This window comes from Pogoniulus pusillus, chromosome 11 (genome assembly GCF_015220805.1).
Source record: "Pogoniulus pusillus isolate bPogPus1 chromosome 11, bPogPus1.pri, whole genome shotgun sequence".
Classification (NCBI taxonomy): Eukaryota; Metazoa; Chordata; class Aves; order Piciformes; family Lybiidae; genus Pogoniulus; species Pogoniulus pusillus.
In genome coordinates this window covers 7,028,181-7,045,450 of record NC_087274.1, presented here as the reverse complement: position 1 = coordinate 7,045,450, position 17,270 = coordinate 7,028,181, and the positions used below count along the sequence as shown (strand labels likewise).

At 48.2% G+C, this 17,270-nt stretch overlaps 1 protein-coding gene across 1 annotated transcript in view; it reads left to right on the top strand.

Moving 5' to 3' along the window:
• The window catches only part of RPTOR (regulatory associated protein of MTOR complex 1), a 219,516-nt gene that overhangs the window by 112,819 nt on the left and 89,427 nt on the right, over positions 1-17,270 (top strand). The window contains exons 10-11 of the mRNA XM_064150737.1: positions 9,664-9,739; positions 16,660-16,761. Of these exons, the coding sequence (XP_064006807.1) occupies positions 9,664-9,739; positions 16,660-16,761 (178 nt within the window). The remainder of the gene's footprint in view (positions 1-9,663; positions 9,740-16,659; positions 16,762-17,270) is intronic.

The window sequence follows — 17,270 nt, the reverse complement described above, 5'->3', positions numbered from 1 at the left end:
CTTTGTTTTGTGTGTTTGTTAGGGAAAATTTGGCCCACAAGCTGTCACTCTTTTTATTTCACCAAGAAGGGCACCATATTTAGGAGTCAGGGGAGCTGACCTCTATGACCTTGTCCTCTTTGGTAGGCTCTAACATATTACTTCATTCCTTCATGGCTTTCTTACTTTTATTGGCTTTCTCTGTTTTACCTGCTTAGGCATAAACCCTTCTGGGCACAGGCTGTTGATTTGTATTTGTAAGGTGCCTCTCACTCTGGGTTCTTGGCTGCTGCAGGCACTGCTATAATACAGGTATTAATATTAATATATATTGATTGACTGGCTGAGCTATTCAACTTGGAGAGTTGTTTTGTCTATTGTGCAGCAAGAATAGGAGGCCTGATGCTCTGTCAGCATCTTGATCTCCACTGTGATGGATTATGGTTTCTACATTACTGCTGTTGCCAGCAAGTTATATTCATGGCCTTTGAAAAGACCTAATAATGTGTTTGGAAATATTTCCTAACCCAGGTCATACATTAAAACCAAAGTACCTTAATTATGCTTTGGAAGAGCTGTGATTTGTTCATAATAGAAATATGGCAATAGTGTACACACCAATCATGAAATTCCAGTTGAAAGGGAGTCATCAGGTACTGCAAATAAACCAGGCTTGAAATTCTAGCTGAAAAAAACCCAACCATAATGTAGCAACCCAGTGACAGGTAAGAGAGGAGCTGGAGCCTGTGAGCATGGAGGGAGTGTTGCAGGAGGGATGCAGGAGCCTGGCACAGTATGCAGCAGATGGCCACAACTTGGCCCGCGGCCACCGTCAGCCCTCAGCTCCTTGCCTCACATGATGTTCCCCAGGATGCCTGGGCCTCCAGGGTACCTGCAGGGCTGGGCAGGACACTGCACAAGCTGGGGCAGGGGTTGACATGGAGTTATCCCCAAAATCCCCAGCTCACCATGTCCCCACTCCTCCTTCTGCCATGGATCGTACTGCTTTGGCAGGAGTAACGGGCTCAGGGTAGCTGTGGGCACAGCCTGGCAGGGAGAGGCACCTTGAGCAACTCTGAATGGCAGAGGGATCACAGGACCTCAGGCAAACCCTCACAAGTCTCATCAGCACCCAGCAATGACCTGCTCCGAGGTCATGAAGTGCAGCCATCAACCCAATACCTCCCTAGGTGCAATGTCTGCATGGGCTTTATAATGCCTGCAGTGGTGGTGACTCCACCACCTCTCTGGGCAGCCTGTTCCAGTGCCTGACCACTCTTTCAGTAAAGAAATTCTTCCTGATATCCAACCTAAACCTTTCCTGGCACAACATGAGGCCATTTCCTCTCATCCCATCACGAGTTACTTTAGCTCCATAGAAAGCCTTTAGTATCTCAGCGTTGTTTGAAAGGCTCTTTGGAACCGTTTGACATCTGAAGGATGAGATTAGTTCAGATTACACTGTTGATTTAGCCAGATTTTTGTGTGTGTGTGTCTATGTGTTAGACTGAACATCTCCAAAACCCATTAATGGACTACAAATAGTTTAATGGAGAGGAATGTAGGACAAAAATAGCAAAGCCTGTGTTTTGCATTGTGGTTAGAGGAGAGAAATTCACTGGTAGAAGGGAAAAAAAAGGATTTCAGAGCTGTGCCAAATATTCATGGCAATAAATATTCGTTAAAAATAGCTGAGTCTGAGCAGCTTCTCAGCTGTGTTCCCTCGAGCAGGCTTAGGGGAGGTCACAGTGGCACTGAGAAGCAGGTGAATCGAGGCTGAAATCTGGAAATCCAGTCAAATGAGTGTGATGGTTTGGATGTTCCCCCTCCACACACACACTTAAGAAAATCACCCAGACTAGACTCAGCTGATCTGGAAAATGGAATGAAGCTTTATATTGACAGCTTAGCACAATATACAAGCAGGTATTTACAATACATAGACAGAAATAGACAAGTTAAAAAGGTAATACAGAAACACAGCAGCCCTCCCAAAAACCTGAGTCCCCAGGAGGGGCTCCCAACCACCCTTCCACCTTCAAAACCCTCCCAGAAACCTGAGTCCCCAAGAGGGGCTCTCAACCACCCTTCCACCTTCAAGGGGAGACTCAACAAGCTCTGAGCAGCATGGTCTAGTGAGGGATGTCTGTGCTGACTGCAGTGCAGTTGGACTGGATGACCTTTGGTGGTCCCTTCCAATCCAAACCATTCTATGGTTGTCTTGTATCTGATGCCTGAACCCCAAGACCACAGCTGGCTCCAGCTTCTTTAGCTGCTCCTCAGTGTGACTGTCCCGGGAAGAACTCTTTTACTGATTCTATGATTCCTGCTTTTCACTGGTGTGTGTGGTGCAATATAACACAAACTATTCCCAGCAGAAGAGAGAATCTTCAAAGACAGTAATAATACATTGTGAAAAAGAAACCATGATGAGGATTAAAAGCATTAGACATTGACTCGGCCTGGGAAATCTGGATGTAAGAAAATCCATCTTCATGATCTGCCAGCTAATATTGTACATGTGGGTGAAGAAAGACTAATGCACATCTGGGTCCCTGTGCTTCATTTCTGCTGTTAAAGTTTTACTGGAGGCTTCCATTACCAACCCTTCCTTGGATCTGCACAGTAAAAGCTGTTGAGCAAAGTTGGAGCTCTCAGCCTTCTGTTCTCTGCTTAGAAGTCCAAACTTTGCAGCACCTTTGGGAAACAAAGTAAAGGCAGCTGGATCAGCTTGTGTTAAATTATTAAAAGTTTAAACAGTCTTGCTGTAATGAAACTGGTATTGGGCTGAGGTGGGGGAGGAGATGGATGGAAACCGAGAGGCATGCGGATAGGGGCTTTGTGCTGAAAGAGCTAAGGGAAAAATGCAACTGTGTGGGGAGTTCTGTCATGGGAGAAGGGAGGTGGTGGCAGAAGTCAGGGGAGCTCTTGTTTCATTTTTCCTGTTGAATTATGAGGGAGCAATGGCATGGCAGTTTTAATGTTTCCTGAAGTGCACTGTCCCTCTGCGGGACGAAGGCTTGCACCTCGTTCTGTGAGGACCTTGCTGAAGTGAGCAGTGAGATGCTCAGGGCTCATGACCCTGTACTCTGCACTGGTTAGACCACACCTTGAGTACTGTGTTCAGTTCTGGGTCCCCCCAGTTTAGGAGGGACATTGAGATGCTTGAGCGTGTCCAGAGAAGGGCAACGAGGCTGGTGAGAGGCCTTGAGCACAGCCCTACGAGGAGAGGCTGAGGGAGCTGGGATTGGTTAGCCTGGAGAAGAGGAGGCTCAGGGGTGACCTTATTGCTGTCTACAACTACCTGAGGGGTGGTTGTGGCCAGGAGGAGGTTGCTCTCTTCTCTCAGGTGGCCAGCACCAGAACGAGAGGAGACTGCCTCAAGCTATGCCAGGGGAGATTTAGGCTTGAGGTGAGGAGAAAGTTCTTCACTGAGAGAGTCATTGGACACTGGAATGGGCTGCCCGGGGAGGTGGTGGAGTTGCCGTCCCTGGGGCTGTTCAAGGCAAGATTGGACGTGGCACTTGGTGCCATGGTCTAGCCTTGAGCTCTGTGGTAAAGGGTTGGACTTGATGATCTGCAAGGTCTCTCAACCTTGGTGATACTGTGATACTGTGATTGTTGGCTTCTTCCCTGTGCAGGCTGTTTCTGTTGGCATGCTTGGCTGGGATGAACAAAAGCACTTTCTCGCCTGGTTTTTGACCCAGTCAGTTTTCTGGCTAAGGAGAGAATGTCATGGGCATTTATTCCAAAATACATATGGGAAATACATAAGACTTAAGGACATTTTCTCAGCAGTCAAACCTGAGGAGTCCTTCATTCTACCCTAGTTGAAAATCACTGAGTTTGACCCCTCTCTTTGATGAGATTGCTTCACAGCATAGCATGGAGCACTGTAAAAGGCTTTTGCCTTTTTGGAGCTGTGATACAATGAGAGCTGTGAGGTCCTTAAGAAGCATAAGGGTAAGCAGAGCATACTGTGTGGGTGGTGGCATAAAACAAGCTTTGGAACTTGTGTTTCGAGTGCTGGTGGACAACTCAAGCTTCCCCTCCCCTGGTGCCTCTTTCCAGGTTCTCTCTAGTTACTGTTTCAGGTACGCTGGGTTTAGATCACCTAGAAATGGCAACCTCCTGATAGGTGGTTGATGGAAATCCTCTGGGCTTGGGCAAAGAAGTTGTTGTATGAGATTGCTTCTTTTTGTTGCCCTTTTGGTTGGAGAGATAACAGCAGTGTGCTCTGATGAGACCTCACCTGGAGTGCTGCATCCAGGGCTGGAGTCCTCAGTATAGGAAGGACATGGAACTGATGGAGTAGGTCCAGAAGAGGCCATGAAAACAATCAGGGGTTTGGGACACCTCTGCTACAAGGACAGCCTGGACAGCCTGAGGGAGCTAGGGTTGTTCAGCCTGCAGAAGAGGAGGTTCCAGGGAGATCTAATAGCAACCTTCCAATACCTGAAGGGGGCTACAAGAAGGATGAAGAGAGATTGCTTACAAAAGCCTGCAGTGATAGGATAAGGAGCAGTGGCTTCAAACTAGAGAAGAGCAGATTAGATTGGATGTTAGGAACAAGTTCTGCACCGTGACGGTAGTGGAACACTGGAACAGATTGCCTGGGGAGATGGTCGAGGCCCTATCCCTGGAGGTATTCAAGGTGAGGCTCAACAGGGCTCTGGGCAACCTGATCTAGGTGAGGGTGCCCCTGCTTACTGCAGAGGGAGTTGGACTGGATGACCTTTGAAGGTCCCTTCCAACCCAGACCATTCTATGATAAAACCTGCCATTGAGGACGTGATGGCTTCTGAACTGATCAGAGGAATAGGGAGAGAAGGCTTCAGAGAATCACAGAGAATTTCTTAGATTGGAAAACACCTTCAAGATCACTGAGTCCAATCATTAGTTTCACACTGACAAGTCCTTGACTAAACCAAATCCCTCAGCACAACAGCTAATTGCTATGGTTGGAAAGGACTACCAGGATCATCCAGTCCAACCTTCATCCCAGCATCCTTCATCACTGGACCATAGCCTCAAGCACCACATCCACTCTCCTTTTAAACACCTCCAGGGATGGCGACTCCAGCACCTCCCTGGGCAGCCTGTTCCAGTGCCTGACCACCTGCTCAGGAAAGGGCTTCCTCCCAGCATCCAACCTAAACCTCCCCTGACACAACTTGAGGCCATTTCCTCTTGTCCTATCATTAGTAATTCAGGAGAATAGACCAGCTCCAGCCTCACTACAGGAGGCTTCCTTTTAGGTAGGTGTAGAGGGCAATGAGGTCTCCTCTCAGCCTCCTCTTCTCCAGGCTAAACAACCCTCAGCTGCTCCTCATAGGTCATGATTTCCAGCCCTCTCCCCAGCCTCGTCGCCCTTTCTCTCTCCTTCCTCTTCTCCTCGCTTCCTCTCTTCTGACACAAGTATGCTATCACTTTATTGTACATGAGGACAGCACAGTACAAAAACTCCTCCTACCACCTTCTGTAGTAGCATCATGTGGTGAAGCTCTGCGATATTCACTGGGCAATCATCTACTGAAGTACGTCACAGCGGCCTCTTGTCGCGGTGGGGAGCCCCAGGGTTATTGGGAAAGCACAGTGAGGGGGGAGGAAAGAACAGCTCTGAGGTATTAACCAAACTCTTTTTATACCTAATGTAGTGAAAACAAATCTTCCAAAGCAGTTTGCAAGCAGCAATCTCCACAAAGAAGGGAGAGAAGCGGTGATCTCTTGGGTTGGCTTTCATAAATCACTCGTAGGATGCAGCACCACCCCTCCCCCTTCTCCTGCTGGTCTCTAATTTATCTCTTGTTTGTGTGCTAAAGTGTGATATTAGTTCTGCAAGAGATCTGTGGTTTGCCCACCTTCCTAGTTCCCTCTGGAGTATTAAAACAGTCAATCACTCCTCCTCCTCCTCACCACCACCACCAGCCATTCTTTTAACAAGTATTTTTCCCCTTCTGTTTCTCCTCAGTTACTCCTCTGGCATTAGTCCTTCACCATTCTTTAGTGGCTTGGTTTGAATCTTTTCATTCTTGCAGTGCCTGGTTTATTTTGCCAACACAGTGGCAGCCTAAAGTCTCACAAGTCATGTGTGGCTGGTCTGGCAGTTGGAAACAGTGAAGCTTTCATGGAGTCATAGAATTGTTCAAGTCAGAAAGGATTACAGAATCACAGAACGTTAGAAAAGACCTCCAGAGATTGAGTCCCCCTGCCAAAGCAAAGCTGCTGTTTGCTCATGTGTCTCCTTGATGGGGAGGTTTGCTGTTTCCTGCAGAGGCAGAGCAGCAGTGGTGTATTGGGCTCGTTTGGAAAGGCTGGAGAATCATTTGAAGTGTTTGGATTGATGAGAGTCTCTTACACAGCTGATGCAGATCAGCAGCTCTCTAGAATGTGATGAGGTTTTATGCTGGTGGTTACTCAATGCAGGGCATTCACAGTCGGTGCGGCCATGCTGGCTACGTAGCTGCACTGACTGTGACTGCCCTGCTTTAAGAAGCACAACAAGAGCTTGTTTGAGTTGTTTGTTCTTTCTTAGAACACTTAAAACCTTTGAGATTTTACTTGAGCAGGCCCCAGTATTAGTGCTTCTTACCTAAAATGACTTTGAGGAGCTCAGCATTTTAGCTCTGTGCCCCTGCAGTATAATGCCCTACACAGGGCAGGCAAAATAAGACTGGTTGGATCTGATCTCTAATCCATCTTTTTCCAGTGGAGTAAAACTTAATCTCAATGTTACTGTGTGTTGCCACTCTTAATGCTGAGAGGATTTCTTCAGGTGGTATTGGCCATTCCTCCAAGAAACCTGGAAGTCAGAAATACTCATTCTTTGCTTGAAGTAAAATTGTCTCTAATTGACTTTGCTTCAGCCAGGAAGAAATCTCTCTCTCATCAGCTCTGTGTAAACAGTTTGTCTCCAGCATGGGCCTTTATTGAGCGTGTGGGAAGCATTTGTTGCCCATGTTTTGATTATCTCTTGATTACCTCTTAATTATATTGGCAGCAAATTGTCAAGTGGAAGGTGAATGCTGTGAAGCAGAGGGATAGGATTTGGGGCAGCTGAAGCAAGCTGCAGCTCTTGATGCCACAGAAGAAATGCAAGAGCTTTTTTTTTCTCATCTAATTCATAGACTCATAGAATCAAGCAGGTTGGAAGAGACCTCAAAGCTCATCCAGTCCAACCTAGCACCCAGCCCTAGCCAGTCAACCAGACCATGGCACTAAGTGCCTCATCCAGGCTTTGATTCAACACCTCCAGGGACGGCGACTCCAGCACCTCCTTGGGCAGCCCATTCCAATGCCAATCACTCTCTCTGCCAACAACTTCCTCCTAACATCCAGCCTAGACCTTCTTTGGCACAACTTGAGACTGTCCCCTTGTTCTGCTGCTGGCTGCCTGGGAGAAGAGGCCAAGCCTTGCCTGGCTCCAACCTCCCTTCAGGTAGTTGTAGACAGCAATGAGGTCACCCCTGAGAATCAGAGAATTATAGAATCAACCAGGTTGGAAGAGACCTCCAATATCATCCAGTCCAACCTAGCATCCAGCCCTGTCCAATCAACCAGGCCATGGCACCAAGTGCCTCATCCAGGCTTCTCCCAAACACCTCCAGGAACGGCAACTCCACCACCTCCCCGGGCAGCCCATTCCAATGGCAAAACATAGAATCATAGAATCAACCAGGTTGGAAGAGCCCTGCAAGATCATCCAGTCCAACCTAGCCCCCAACTCTCTCAATTGGAGCAATTATTTTCAGTTGAGAACAGCTGCCAGTCAGGCTGATGGAAGAGAGATGTTTCTCAGCAACTGCTCTAATGGGAATCTTTGCTTGACTCAAAGCAGGATGATTTAAGAACTTCTTGGAGCAGGTTAACTAAAATACACTGTATTGATTATCACCTATGGCCTTACGTCTGCAGTCGTTCAGGGGAGAAGAGAAATTGCTTAGCCTATTGATGGTAACACTTGATGGCCACCAGCCAGGGAAGAGCAAAAGTGCATCTGGAGAGTAAATGAGGGCTTTGCCTGAGGAACCCAGTGGGTGGTGGTTTAACTCCCTGGCCTTTCCCAGCACACAAATTCATATGGTAAAATGAGAAGTGCATGAAGCCTCTATGGATGGAGCAGGGATAATTGTTTCTGGGGTACAAAGTGATAGTTTCACTTTTGTTTTTTTAAGAGGTGTTTTAGGAAGTTTGCAGAGCAAGCCTGTTTGTTTTAGTCTGGGAGCATTTCAAAGCAGACTGGCAGTGAATTTCTTTTGCACTGAATCAGCCACAACAGGTTCCTCGGCATCTGTGTGTGATTTATGTGCTGTTGTAACTCCAGCACTAAGGCACTGTAAGTCTTGAGGCTTTAGCCAGTAAATAGTAGGAGAGGTGAGTGGGAAAACTGAAATCTGTAGGTATTTTAGTGTGAGTCCCACCATCCTTGGGGTGAGTCATGTGGAGACAGCCTTTGTGAGCAAGGCTGCCACACAAAACCCGACTCAGACTAAGGGAGCCTGAGTGACTTCTCTCAGCGCTGTGTGCAGTGACACAGTGTCTGTGAGGGAAAGGAGGAGCAGCGTGGGGGTGTAGGTGTATCCATGAACTGTGAGTTGGAGAGCTTGGCAGCAGGAATGCATCTCCCTGAGCCGTTATGATGTGACTGGAATGCAGAGGCAGTGAGGGTTTGGGTGCGTGAGAGGTGTGTGCTGGAGGATTACAGTTTGGAGCTCATCCAGGACTGAATTAATTTTCTAGTTGAAAAAAAAACCTCATCCATTCTTGCATGAGGACAGAGAGAGTGAGACCTCAGTTCACTCTGGCTTCTTGCTGTATTACAGAGAGGAGCAGCTGCTGTCAGCTTCAGCTGGGATCTTTTTTTTTTTTGCCTTGCTCACATTTTGTTGTGTTTAGGCTGCATAAAGAGGACTGTGGCCAGCAGGGCAAGAGAGAGGATTCTGCCCCTTGATTCTGCTCTGCTGAGACCTCATCTCAAATACTGCATCCAGTTCTGGTGTAGCAATCATAAAAAAAGACACAGAGCTGCTGGAGAGAGGCCAGAGGAAGCCACAAAGATGATCCGAGGGCTGGAGCACCTCTGCTGTGAGGGCAGGCTGAGGGAGCTGGAGGTGTTCAGCCTAGAGAAGAGAAGACTCTGGGGGGACCTTAGAGCTGCCTTCTAATACCTGACAGGATCCTACAGGAAGGCTGCAGAGAGACTTCTCATAAGGAGAAAGGGGAATGATTTGAAGCTGAGGAAGAGTAGGTTTAGACTGGATCTCAGTAAGTTCTTTAGTACAAGGGTGGTGAGACTCTGGAATGGGCTACCCAGGGAGATTTGGCTGCCTCCTCCCTAAGGATGTTCAAGGTGAGGTTGGATGAGGCCTTGAGCAGCTGAATCTAGTTCAAAGGTGTGTCTGCCCGTGGCTGGAGGTGGGAGTAGATGATCTCTGAGGTCCCTTCCAACCTAAGCCACTCTTATGATTCTGATTCTGTGTTGGTCAGCCTGACATAGGATGCTGGAGTAGATCTTCTCCCTGATTTGCTGAAAAGATCTCATATGTAACACCTGTACTTAAAAAAGGGAGTATTTGATACTTCTAGGCCAGACAACACTGCTTTGCCCACACACTGGATTTACCTAGGTACTACTTATGAATGACTTATACTGACTTCTCCTTCCTCTCCTACCCTTTTCTCTAGGCAAGCCTGGGACCTTGCAGTCGACATTTGCCTTTCCCAGTTACCTACCATTATAGAGGAAGGAACAGCCTTTAGGGTAAGTTGCCTAATGTCTTGAAATGTTGGGTTACCTCACTGATGGATCCTCAGTTCAGCACATTGCTTTTGCTGCTCAAGTCCTGAATGGTTGCAGTTTAAGGGTTTGTATTTTGGGATGATTGTTAAGTGCCTGCTCACCTCACTTAGAGGAGTAGACACAAAATGAACTCTTAATTCTTCGCTGTTGTGTGAGATGTCTTGGTGTGGAGGAAACTCCCACCAGGAGAAATGAGGCTTGAAACCTGGCTTTTAAAAATCCAGAGCACTCAGCCTTGACTAACAATATTGTTACCAAAAGCAAGCCAGCAGGTCAGGGTGATTCTGGAAATGAAAAACTTCACCAGGAAAATTATCTCTCAGCAGAGTTATTTCAAATAAGCATTAAATAAAGTTTGAGAGTATGTCCAAAGAGTTTTCTTAAGCATGCTGTTGTCAGGATGAGTCACTTGGGTTCTTTTTTCTACTTTACTTTCTCTCAGAGCAGAAAAGTCAATTTATTTTTTTTACTGTGCTATTTGGCTTAAATTCTTTATACTCAGAATGGATTTTTCTTGATATTACTTTGACGTTTCTTGAATGGAAACTCTTAAACATTGTGATGGTTTGGGTGTTACCTGCCTCTCCACTCTTATGAAGTCACTCAGGCTAGACTCAGCTGAGCTGGAAATGAAGAGTGAAGCTATATTTACAGCTTAGTACAATATGCAAGCAGATGTACACAGATACATACAGTTATATAGAAATTAAAAGTAGCACAGAAACACAGTACCCCTCCCAGAAACAATCAAAGTCCCCAGGAAGGGTCCCAACCCAAACTCTCTTCCCCGTCCCTCTTTCATAGAGTCATAGAATCAACCAGGTTGGAAGAGACCTCCAAGCTCATCCAGTCCAACCTAGCACCCAGCCCTGTCCAATCAACCAGACCATGGCACTAAGTGCCTCATCCAGGCTTTGATTCAACACCTCCAGGCACAGCGACTCCACCACCTCCCTGGGCAGCCCATTCCAATGCCAATCACTCTCTCTGACAACAACTTCCTCCTAACATCCAGCCTAGACCTCCCCCAGGGCAACTTGAGACTGTGTCCCCTTGTTCTGTTGCTGCTTGCCTAGCAGAAGAGACCAAACCCACCTGGCTACAAACTCCCTTCAGGTAGTTGCAGACAGCAATGAGGTCTGCCCTGAGCCTCCTCTTCTGCAGGCTGCACACCCCCAGCTCCTTCAGCCTCTCCTCAGAGGGCTGTGCTCCAGGCCCCTCACCAGCTTTGTTGCCCTTCTCTGGACACATTCCAGCTCCTCAACATCTCTCTTGAATTGAGGAGCCCAGAACTGGACACAGCACTCAAGGTGTGGCCTGATCAGTGCTGAGTACAGAGGCAGAGTAACCTCCCTTGTCCTACTGGCCACACTGCTCCTGATGCAGGCCAGGATGCCATTTGCTCTCTTGGCCACCTGGGCACACTGCTGCCTCATCTTCAGCTACTCTCTACCAGTATCCTGAGATCCCTTTCTTTCTGGCTGCTCTCCAGCCACTCTGTCCCCAGCCTGTAGTGCTGCTTGGGGTTGTTGTGGCCAGTGTGTAGAATCCTGCACTTGGCCTTGTTCAATCTCATCCCATTGGCCTCCCCTCACCCATCCAGCCTGGCAAGGTCCCTCTGCAGGGCTCTGCTACCCTCCAACAGATCCACACCTGCTCCTTGCTTGGGTGTCATCTGCAAACTTATTCAATCCCCTGGTCCAGATCTTCAATAAAGATATTAAACAGGACTGGGCCCAGGACTGATCATTTCCCTCACTTGAGAAATAACCAGATCAACCCATGTATATCTCATGTGATAAATTGGAGAGATCTGAGTTGAGATGTCCTAAAAACAGACAAGGAGGTTAAAGGAATTAGGTGGGTTAGAGAGTTAAAGGCAGAGTCAGCCACAGAGAGCAGACCACCAGAAGGAAGGCACAGCCTGAAGTGAGAGCTAAGAAGTGTGTGAGAAGTGCCTCTCTTATCTACATTTTGACTTGACTAGTTGCATTTCTCAGCAGAAAACTGAGGGATATGGATTGCTGTTGTGTTTCTTTTTTCTTCTCATAGATAAGGATTTCATTTCTCTCAGTAAAGATTAGCCTCAAACCAGCACAAGTATAATTGCTGTACAGCCTCAGCTACCTGTTCCACCCTCCTGTTCCACCATGGGGCTTCCTCTAATTTCAGCCTTCTTGCATTTTACCTGCTACCAAACTTCCAAAAGGTTTTCTGACAGTGATTGCAGGCTGTCTCCAACGACCCAAGTACAGGAGGGCTGTGGATTTCTGTGAGGGCAAGGGTTGATAAAGATGCCCTCAAGCTTTTGTCCTCTCCCTCTTTTCTTTCCCTGCTGTATATCAAAATTTAGACAGATCTGATTTTTCCTCTCCTAGCTTACACTGATTTATTTTTCCCCAGGTCTCTAACAATGTCAGTGGGTGCTTTTATATTAGTTTTAGACCTCACCTGGGCACTCACTGTTAAGTGAGTTGAAATATTGCACATTCCTGTGCGTTTCAGAGAGAAGAGAGGCAGACACTTGCCAGGGATTAGACAAGAGATCAGCAAATAGGAGTGTTCGTTCTCAACTAGCGCTTGAGTCAAGATAGGATGGGAACAATTTGCAAGCAGATTTTCAAGCCTGGCAAATGTAAATTCTTGTGTATTTTGGCTGGAACTTGAGGTGAGTAGAGCTATCAGCCTGCAGTCACAGCTGGGAGCTGGAGTGCTGTGTGTTTCCAAGCTAGGCTGGGCACCAGACGCAGAAGAGGACATGAGCCTGCATTTGAGCTCTTCCTTAGGCTTTCCTTTACCATCCAGTCTGATTAATCCATGTCGGATTGTGTCTGCTGCATAGAGAGGGGCCAGATGTTGACCTGTTGAACGTCCCTGAGACACCTACAGGAATATGAAACTTGGCTGTTAGTTTGGGGGGGGAGCAGAAAGAGCTTAGCTCTACACTGCGACAGATGATAGGAGCAGAGGGACTGCCGCACATCTCCGATCTATTCCTTGTGTTCTAATCAAGGTTTTGCCCTCAAACCTCTTGATTTATGCCTGACAAGAAGCGCTGTACATCAGAGGAGGTTAGCTGCTGCCAGCCAGCAGTAATCTGGAAGGAATTGCTCAGTGCAAGGAGGGGGCCTGGGCGTTGCATTGCTGGGGTTCGTCAGCCTGCTTCGTAAGTGGGCCGGCAGAGGCAGCAATCAATGTCCGGGCTGGTGAGTCAGAGGATTACCTGCTGCCAGCCAGCCGCCGCCTGCCTCGGCTGCAGCGGCTTTAAGAGTCCAGCCTAGGCCCTGAATAAAGCAATTGATAATCTCTTCAGGGCTGTTCTGTTTCAGCAGCACATTATAAACCACGTGCATCTGACTGCTGCTTATTCTCCAGGTGTTCTTTGCTAGGCAGACCCAGCAAATACAATAACCTGATGGAGAAAGCCTGCGAGCTTCCAGCACTCATGTAGGGGGAGATGAGAGGGAAAGATTGGGCTTCTGGTGGGTTTGGGTTGGTTTACTCTTTCTCCTCCCAACTCTTCCCTGCCTCCTTCCCCCTTGATTTCTGTTTCCCTGTAGATTTTGAACTGGAAGCTGCTGACGTCAGTACTTTCTCCTACTTAGCTCATACCTGGGGTGATAGATGGCAAAAGAACCTGTTCTTCCAGTGCTGCTGGGGATGCTGATGTGCCCAAGGGCTGTCCTTGCAGCACTGCTGGGGGATGCTGATGTGCCCAAGGACTGTCCTTGCAGCGCTGCTGGGAGATGCTGATGTGCCCAAGGACTGTCCTTGCAGCGCTGCTGGGAGATGCTGATGTGCCCAAGGACTGTCCTTGCAGCACTGCTGGGAGATGCTGATGTGCCCAAGGACTGTCCTTGCAGCACTGCTGGGAGATGCTGATGTGCCCAAGGGCTGTCCTTGCAGCACTGCTGGGGGATGCTGATGTGCCCAAGGGCTGTCCTTGCAGCACTGTTGGGGAATGCTGATGTGCCCAAGGACTGTCCTTGCAGCACTGCTGGGAGATGCTGATGTGCCCAAGGGCTGCCCTTGCAGCGCTGCTGGGAGATGCTGATGTGCCCAAGGGCTGTCCTTGCAGCACTGCTGGGAGATGCTGATGTGCCCAAGGGCTGTCCTTGCAGCACTGCTGGGGGATGCTGATGTGCCCAAGGGCTGTCCTTGCAGCACTGCTGGGGGATGCTGTCCAAGTGTGCATGGTTGGGCAGAGCATTCTGGGGATGAGTGTCATGTTATTGACCAATCCTCACCAGTTTGGGGAAGATGAGAGGTGCTCTGCATGCTGGAGCAGGCTCCAGGCACCTAACTGTATGCAGAATGTCACTGCTCCTCAAGTAAACTTCCTCTTTCAGAGAATCATAGAATGGTTGGAAAGGACTCTTGATGGTCATCTTGTCCAACCCCTCCACAGTGTGCAGGGACATCTTCAACTAGACCAGGCTGCTCAGGTCCCCAGCAAATTTGACCTTGAATGTCTCCAAGGATGGCACCTCCACCACATCTCTGCCAGTGTGGTGCAGCCCCAGAGGATCACATCTGGTTTGAGTAGGACCACAGTTATGTTGTGTGCTTTTCAAAGTGTGTCTTACTTTCTCTGCTTGCATTTGCTGTCCCCTAAGCCAGGAACTTTTATGTCTAGAGGTCCTACAAGCCAGCATCCTTCCTATTTGCTGGATGCCCTCCAGATGCAGTTTGTAAAACAGCATCTGATTGGAAGGTCTCAAGTACAAAGCAGCAAAGTGCAACTGATGAGTACAAGCTGATGGGAGCTCACTCCACCTCTCAGATCTTTAGTAGGGCACTAGTGTGAAGTCTATTAAATAACATAGCACTCTGCATGTTATTTTTGGGCTGCTAAGAATCCCTACTACCAGGATATCTCTCTAATTAAATTTCTGGATTCAATAGCTGAAGTGAATTTTCTGAGTATTTGTTTGCCTTGTGTGAAGTCCTCATACTCACTGCCCTACAGGCACCAGAAATTATGGCTAGCTTGAATTAAAAACCTGATAAATAGGAGGCAGCTTTTGTACAGCCCAAACCAGCAGGTCTGAATTCCCAGTTTGTAAGAGAGGTTTATGGCAGCCAGGGAAGACTGAGATGTGGATGGACATTTTTCACTGCTGTTGAATTGTGTCCCCAGTGTACTGGGCAGAGGCAGAGCTGAAACTACCTCTGCAGAGAGATAAATCCAGTGCTGTTCTACCTGCTTCTCACGTGGGAAAGATGAAACAGATTTCCCTAAGACCTTTTGTGAGACCTCTCTCTGGTTCTCTACTCTCTTCTTCTTTTCCCCAACCACTTCCAATAGAGACTGGCAGCAAGTTTAGAGGAAACTGCATCTGGTCAGTCTTGGGAAGAGTTTCATAGATTAGAAATAGTGTGGCCAGCAGGACAGGAGAAGTAATTGTTCCTTTGTATTTAGCACTGGTGAGGACACACCACAAATATTGGGTTCAGTTTTGGGCCACTCAGTCCAAGAAGGATTGAGATGCTGAAGTGTGTCCAGAGAAGGGCAATGAAGCTGTTGAAGGGTCTGGAGAAGAGGGCTGGTGAGGGCTAAGGGAACTGGGGTTGTTCAACCTGGAGAAAGAGGAGTCTGAGGAGAGACCTCATTGCTCTCTACAGCTACCTGGAAGGAGGCTGGAGCAAGGTGAGGGTCAGCCTCTTTTCCAAAGGAACAAATGATACAGTGAGAAAAACTGGCCTCAGGTTGTGCCAGGGAGGTTTAGGTTGGACATGAGGAAAGAATCCTTGCTCAGAAGGGCTGTCAGGCCCTGGAACAAGATGCTCAGGGAGTCAGTGGAGCCCTTATCGCTGAAGGGATTGAAAAGCTGTGTAGATGCAGGGCCGAGGGACGTGGTTTAGTGGTGACTTGACAAGTGTTGGGTTAACAGTTGGACTTAGTGATTTTAAAGTTGGACTTGGATCTGGTGGTATTAAAGATCTCTTCTAAACAAACTTGAGTCAATTAAACACAACAAGTTTTGGAAACAATAACCTGTGTGAGTCTTTAGGTGCCAAGATGTGAGGCATAGGAGGTTCCACATGAACCTTTTTTCACTGTGAGGGTGACACAGCACTGGAACAGGCTTCCCAGGGAGGTTGTGGAGTCTCCCTCTCTGGAGACGTTCAAGAACTGTCTGGATGTGTTCCTGTGTGATCTGCTCTAGGTGATGCTACTCTGGCAGGGGAGCTGGACCAGATGATCTTCTATGGCTATGTCAAGGGAGGTGGTAGCCAGGTGGGGTTGGTCTCTTCTCCCAGGCAGCCAGCAACAGAACAAGGGGACACAGCCTCAAGTTGTTCCAGGAAAGGTATATTAGGAGGAAGTTATTGCCAGAGAGAGTGGTTGGCATTGGAATGGGCTGCCCAAGGTGGTGGTGGAGCCACCATCCCTGAAGGTGTTGAAGCAAAGCCTGGATGAGGCACTTAGTGTCAGGGTCTAGTTGATTGGCTAGGGCTGGGTGCTAGGTTGTTCTGGATGATCTTGGAGGTCTCTTCCAACCTGATTGATTCTGTGATTCTAAGAAACAGAACAGGTTTTGGAAACAATAACTTGTGTGAGTCTTTAGGTGCCAAGACATGAGGCATAGGAAGTTCCGTGTGAACCTGAGGAAGAATTTTTTCACTGTGAGGGTGACAGAGCAGTGGAACAGGCTGCCCAGGGAGGTTGTGGAGTCTCCCTCTCTGGAGACGTTCAAGAACTGTCTGGATGTGTTCCTGTGTGATCTGCTCTAGGTGATGCTGCTCTGGCAGGGGAGCTGGACCAGACGCTCTTTCGAGGTCCCTTCCAGCCCCTGACATTCTATGATTCTAAGACTATTTGCCTCCCTTCCTTTTCATTTTAAACCCAACTTGCATTCCTGTTCTTGCCTCTGCAGCACAGCCCCTTCTTCGCAGAGCAGCTGACAGCTTTCCAGGTGTGGCTGACCATGGGCGTGGAGAACCGCAACCCCCCGGAGCAGCTGCCCATCGTGCTGCAGGTGAGCGGCCGGGCAGGGGCTGGGCGCTGCCAGGCGTTAGGGACCTGCCTCTGTGCCCACCCCTCCTGCCTGCTGAGCACTGTGCTGCCAACCAGATGGCAGCTGGGTACAGAAATTACGTGGGCTCCTTCAGGATTAATTAGAGCTGATCGTGTGGCTCCCAGACCCATGCAGATGAAGACAAAGTGATTTGCTTCCCTCGTACCTTCACTCTCCGTTGAACAAAACTTCCTGCTCTGGTCCATTTGCAGCTCCAGCAGTATCAGGCTCTGCTGCCTCCTCTCTTGCTCTGCATTAGCACAGTTTTTTCACAGATTAGTGCATCTTTGTTGTTTTCCCCTGCAGTATCTCCTCCTACAAGCCAGCTCTGTCAGGCAGAGACTTTATCTTCTCTCTGTTTTCAGAAAGTGGAAGTTACTGCAGCGTAAATAGTTTGGAAATGGCTTCTTTATCTGTCTGGTACAGCCTCGAGAGTGTTCCCTTTAATGTGATGCTGAAATTTTTCTGCA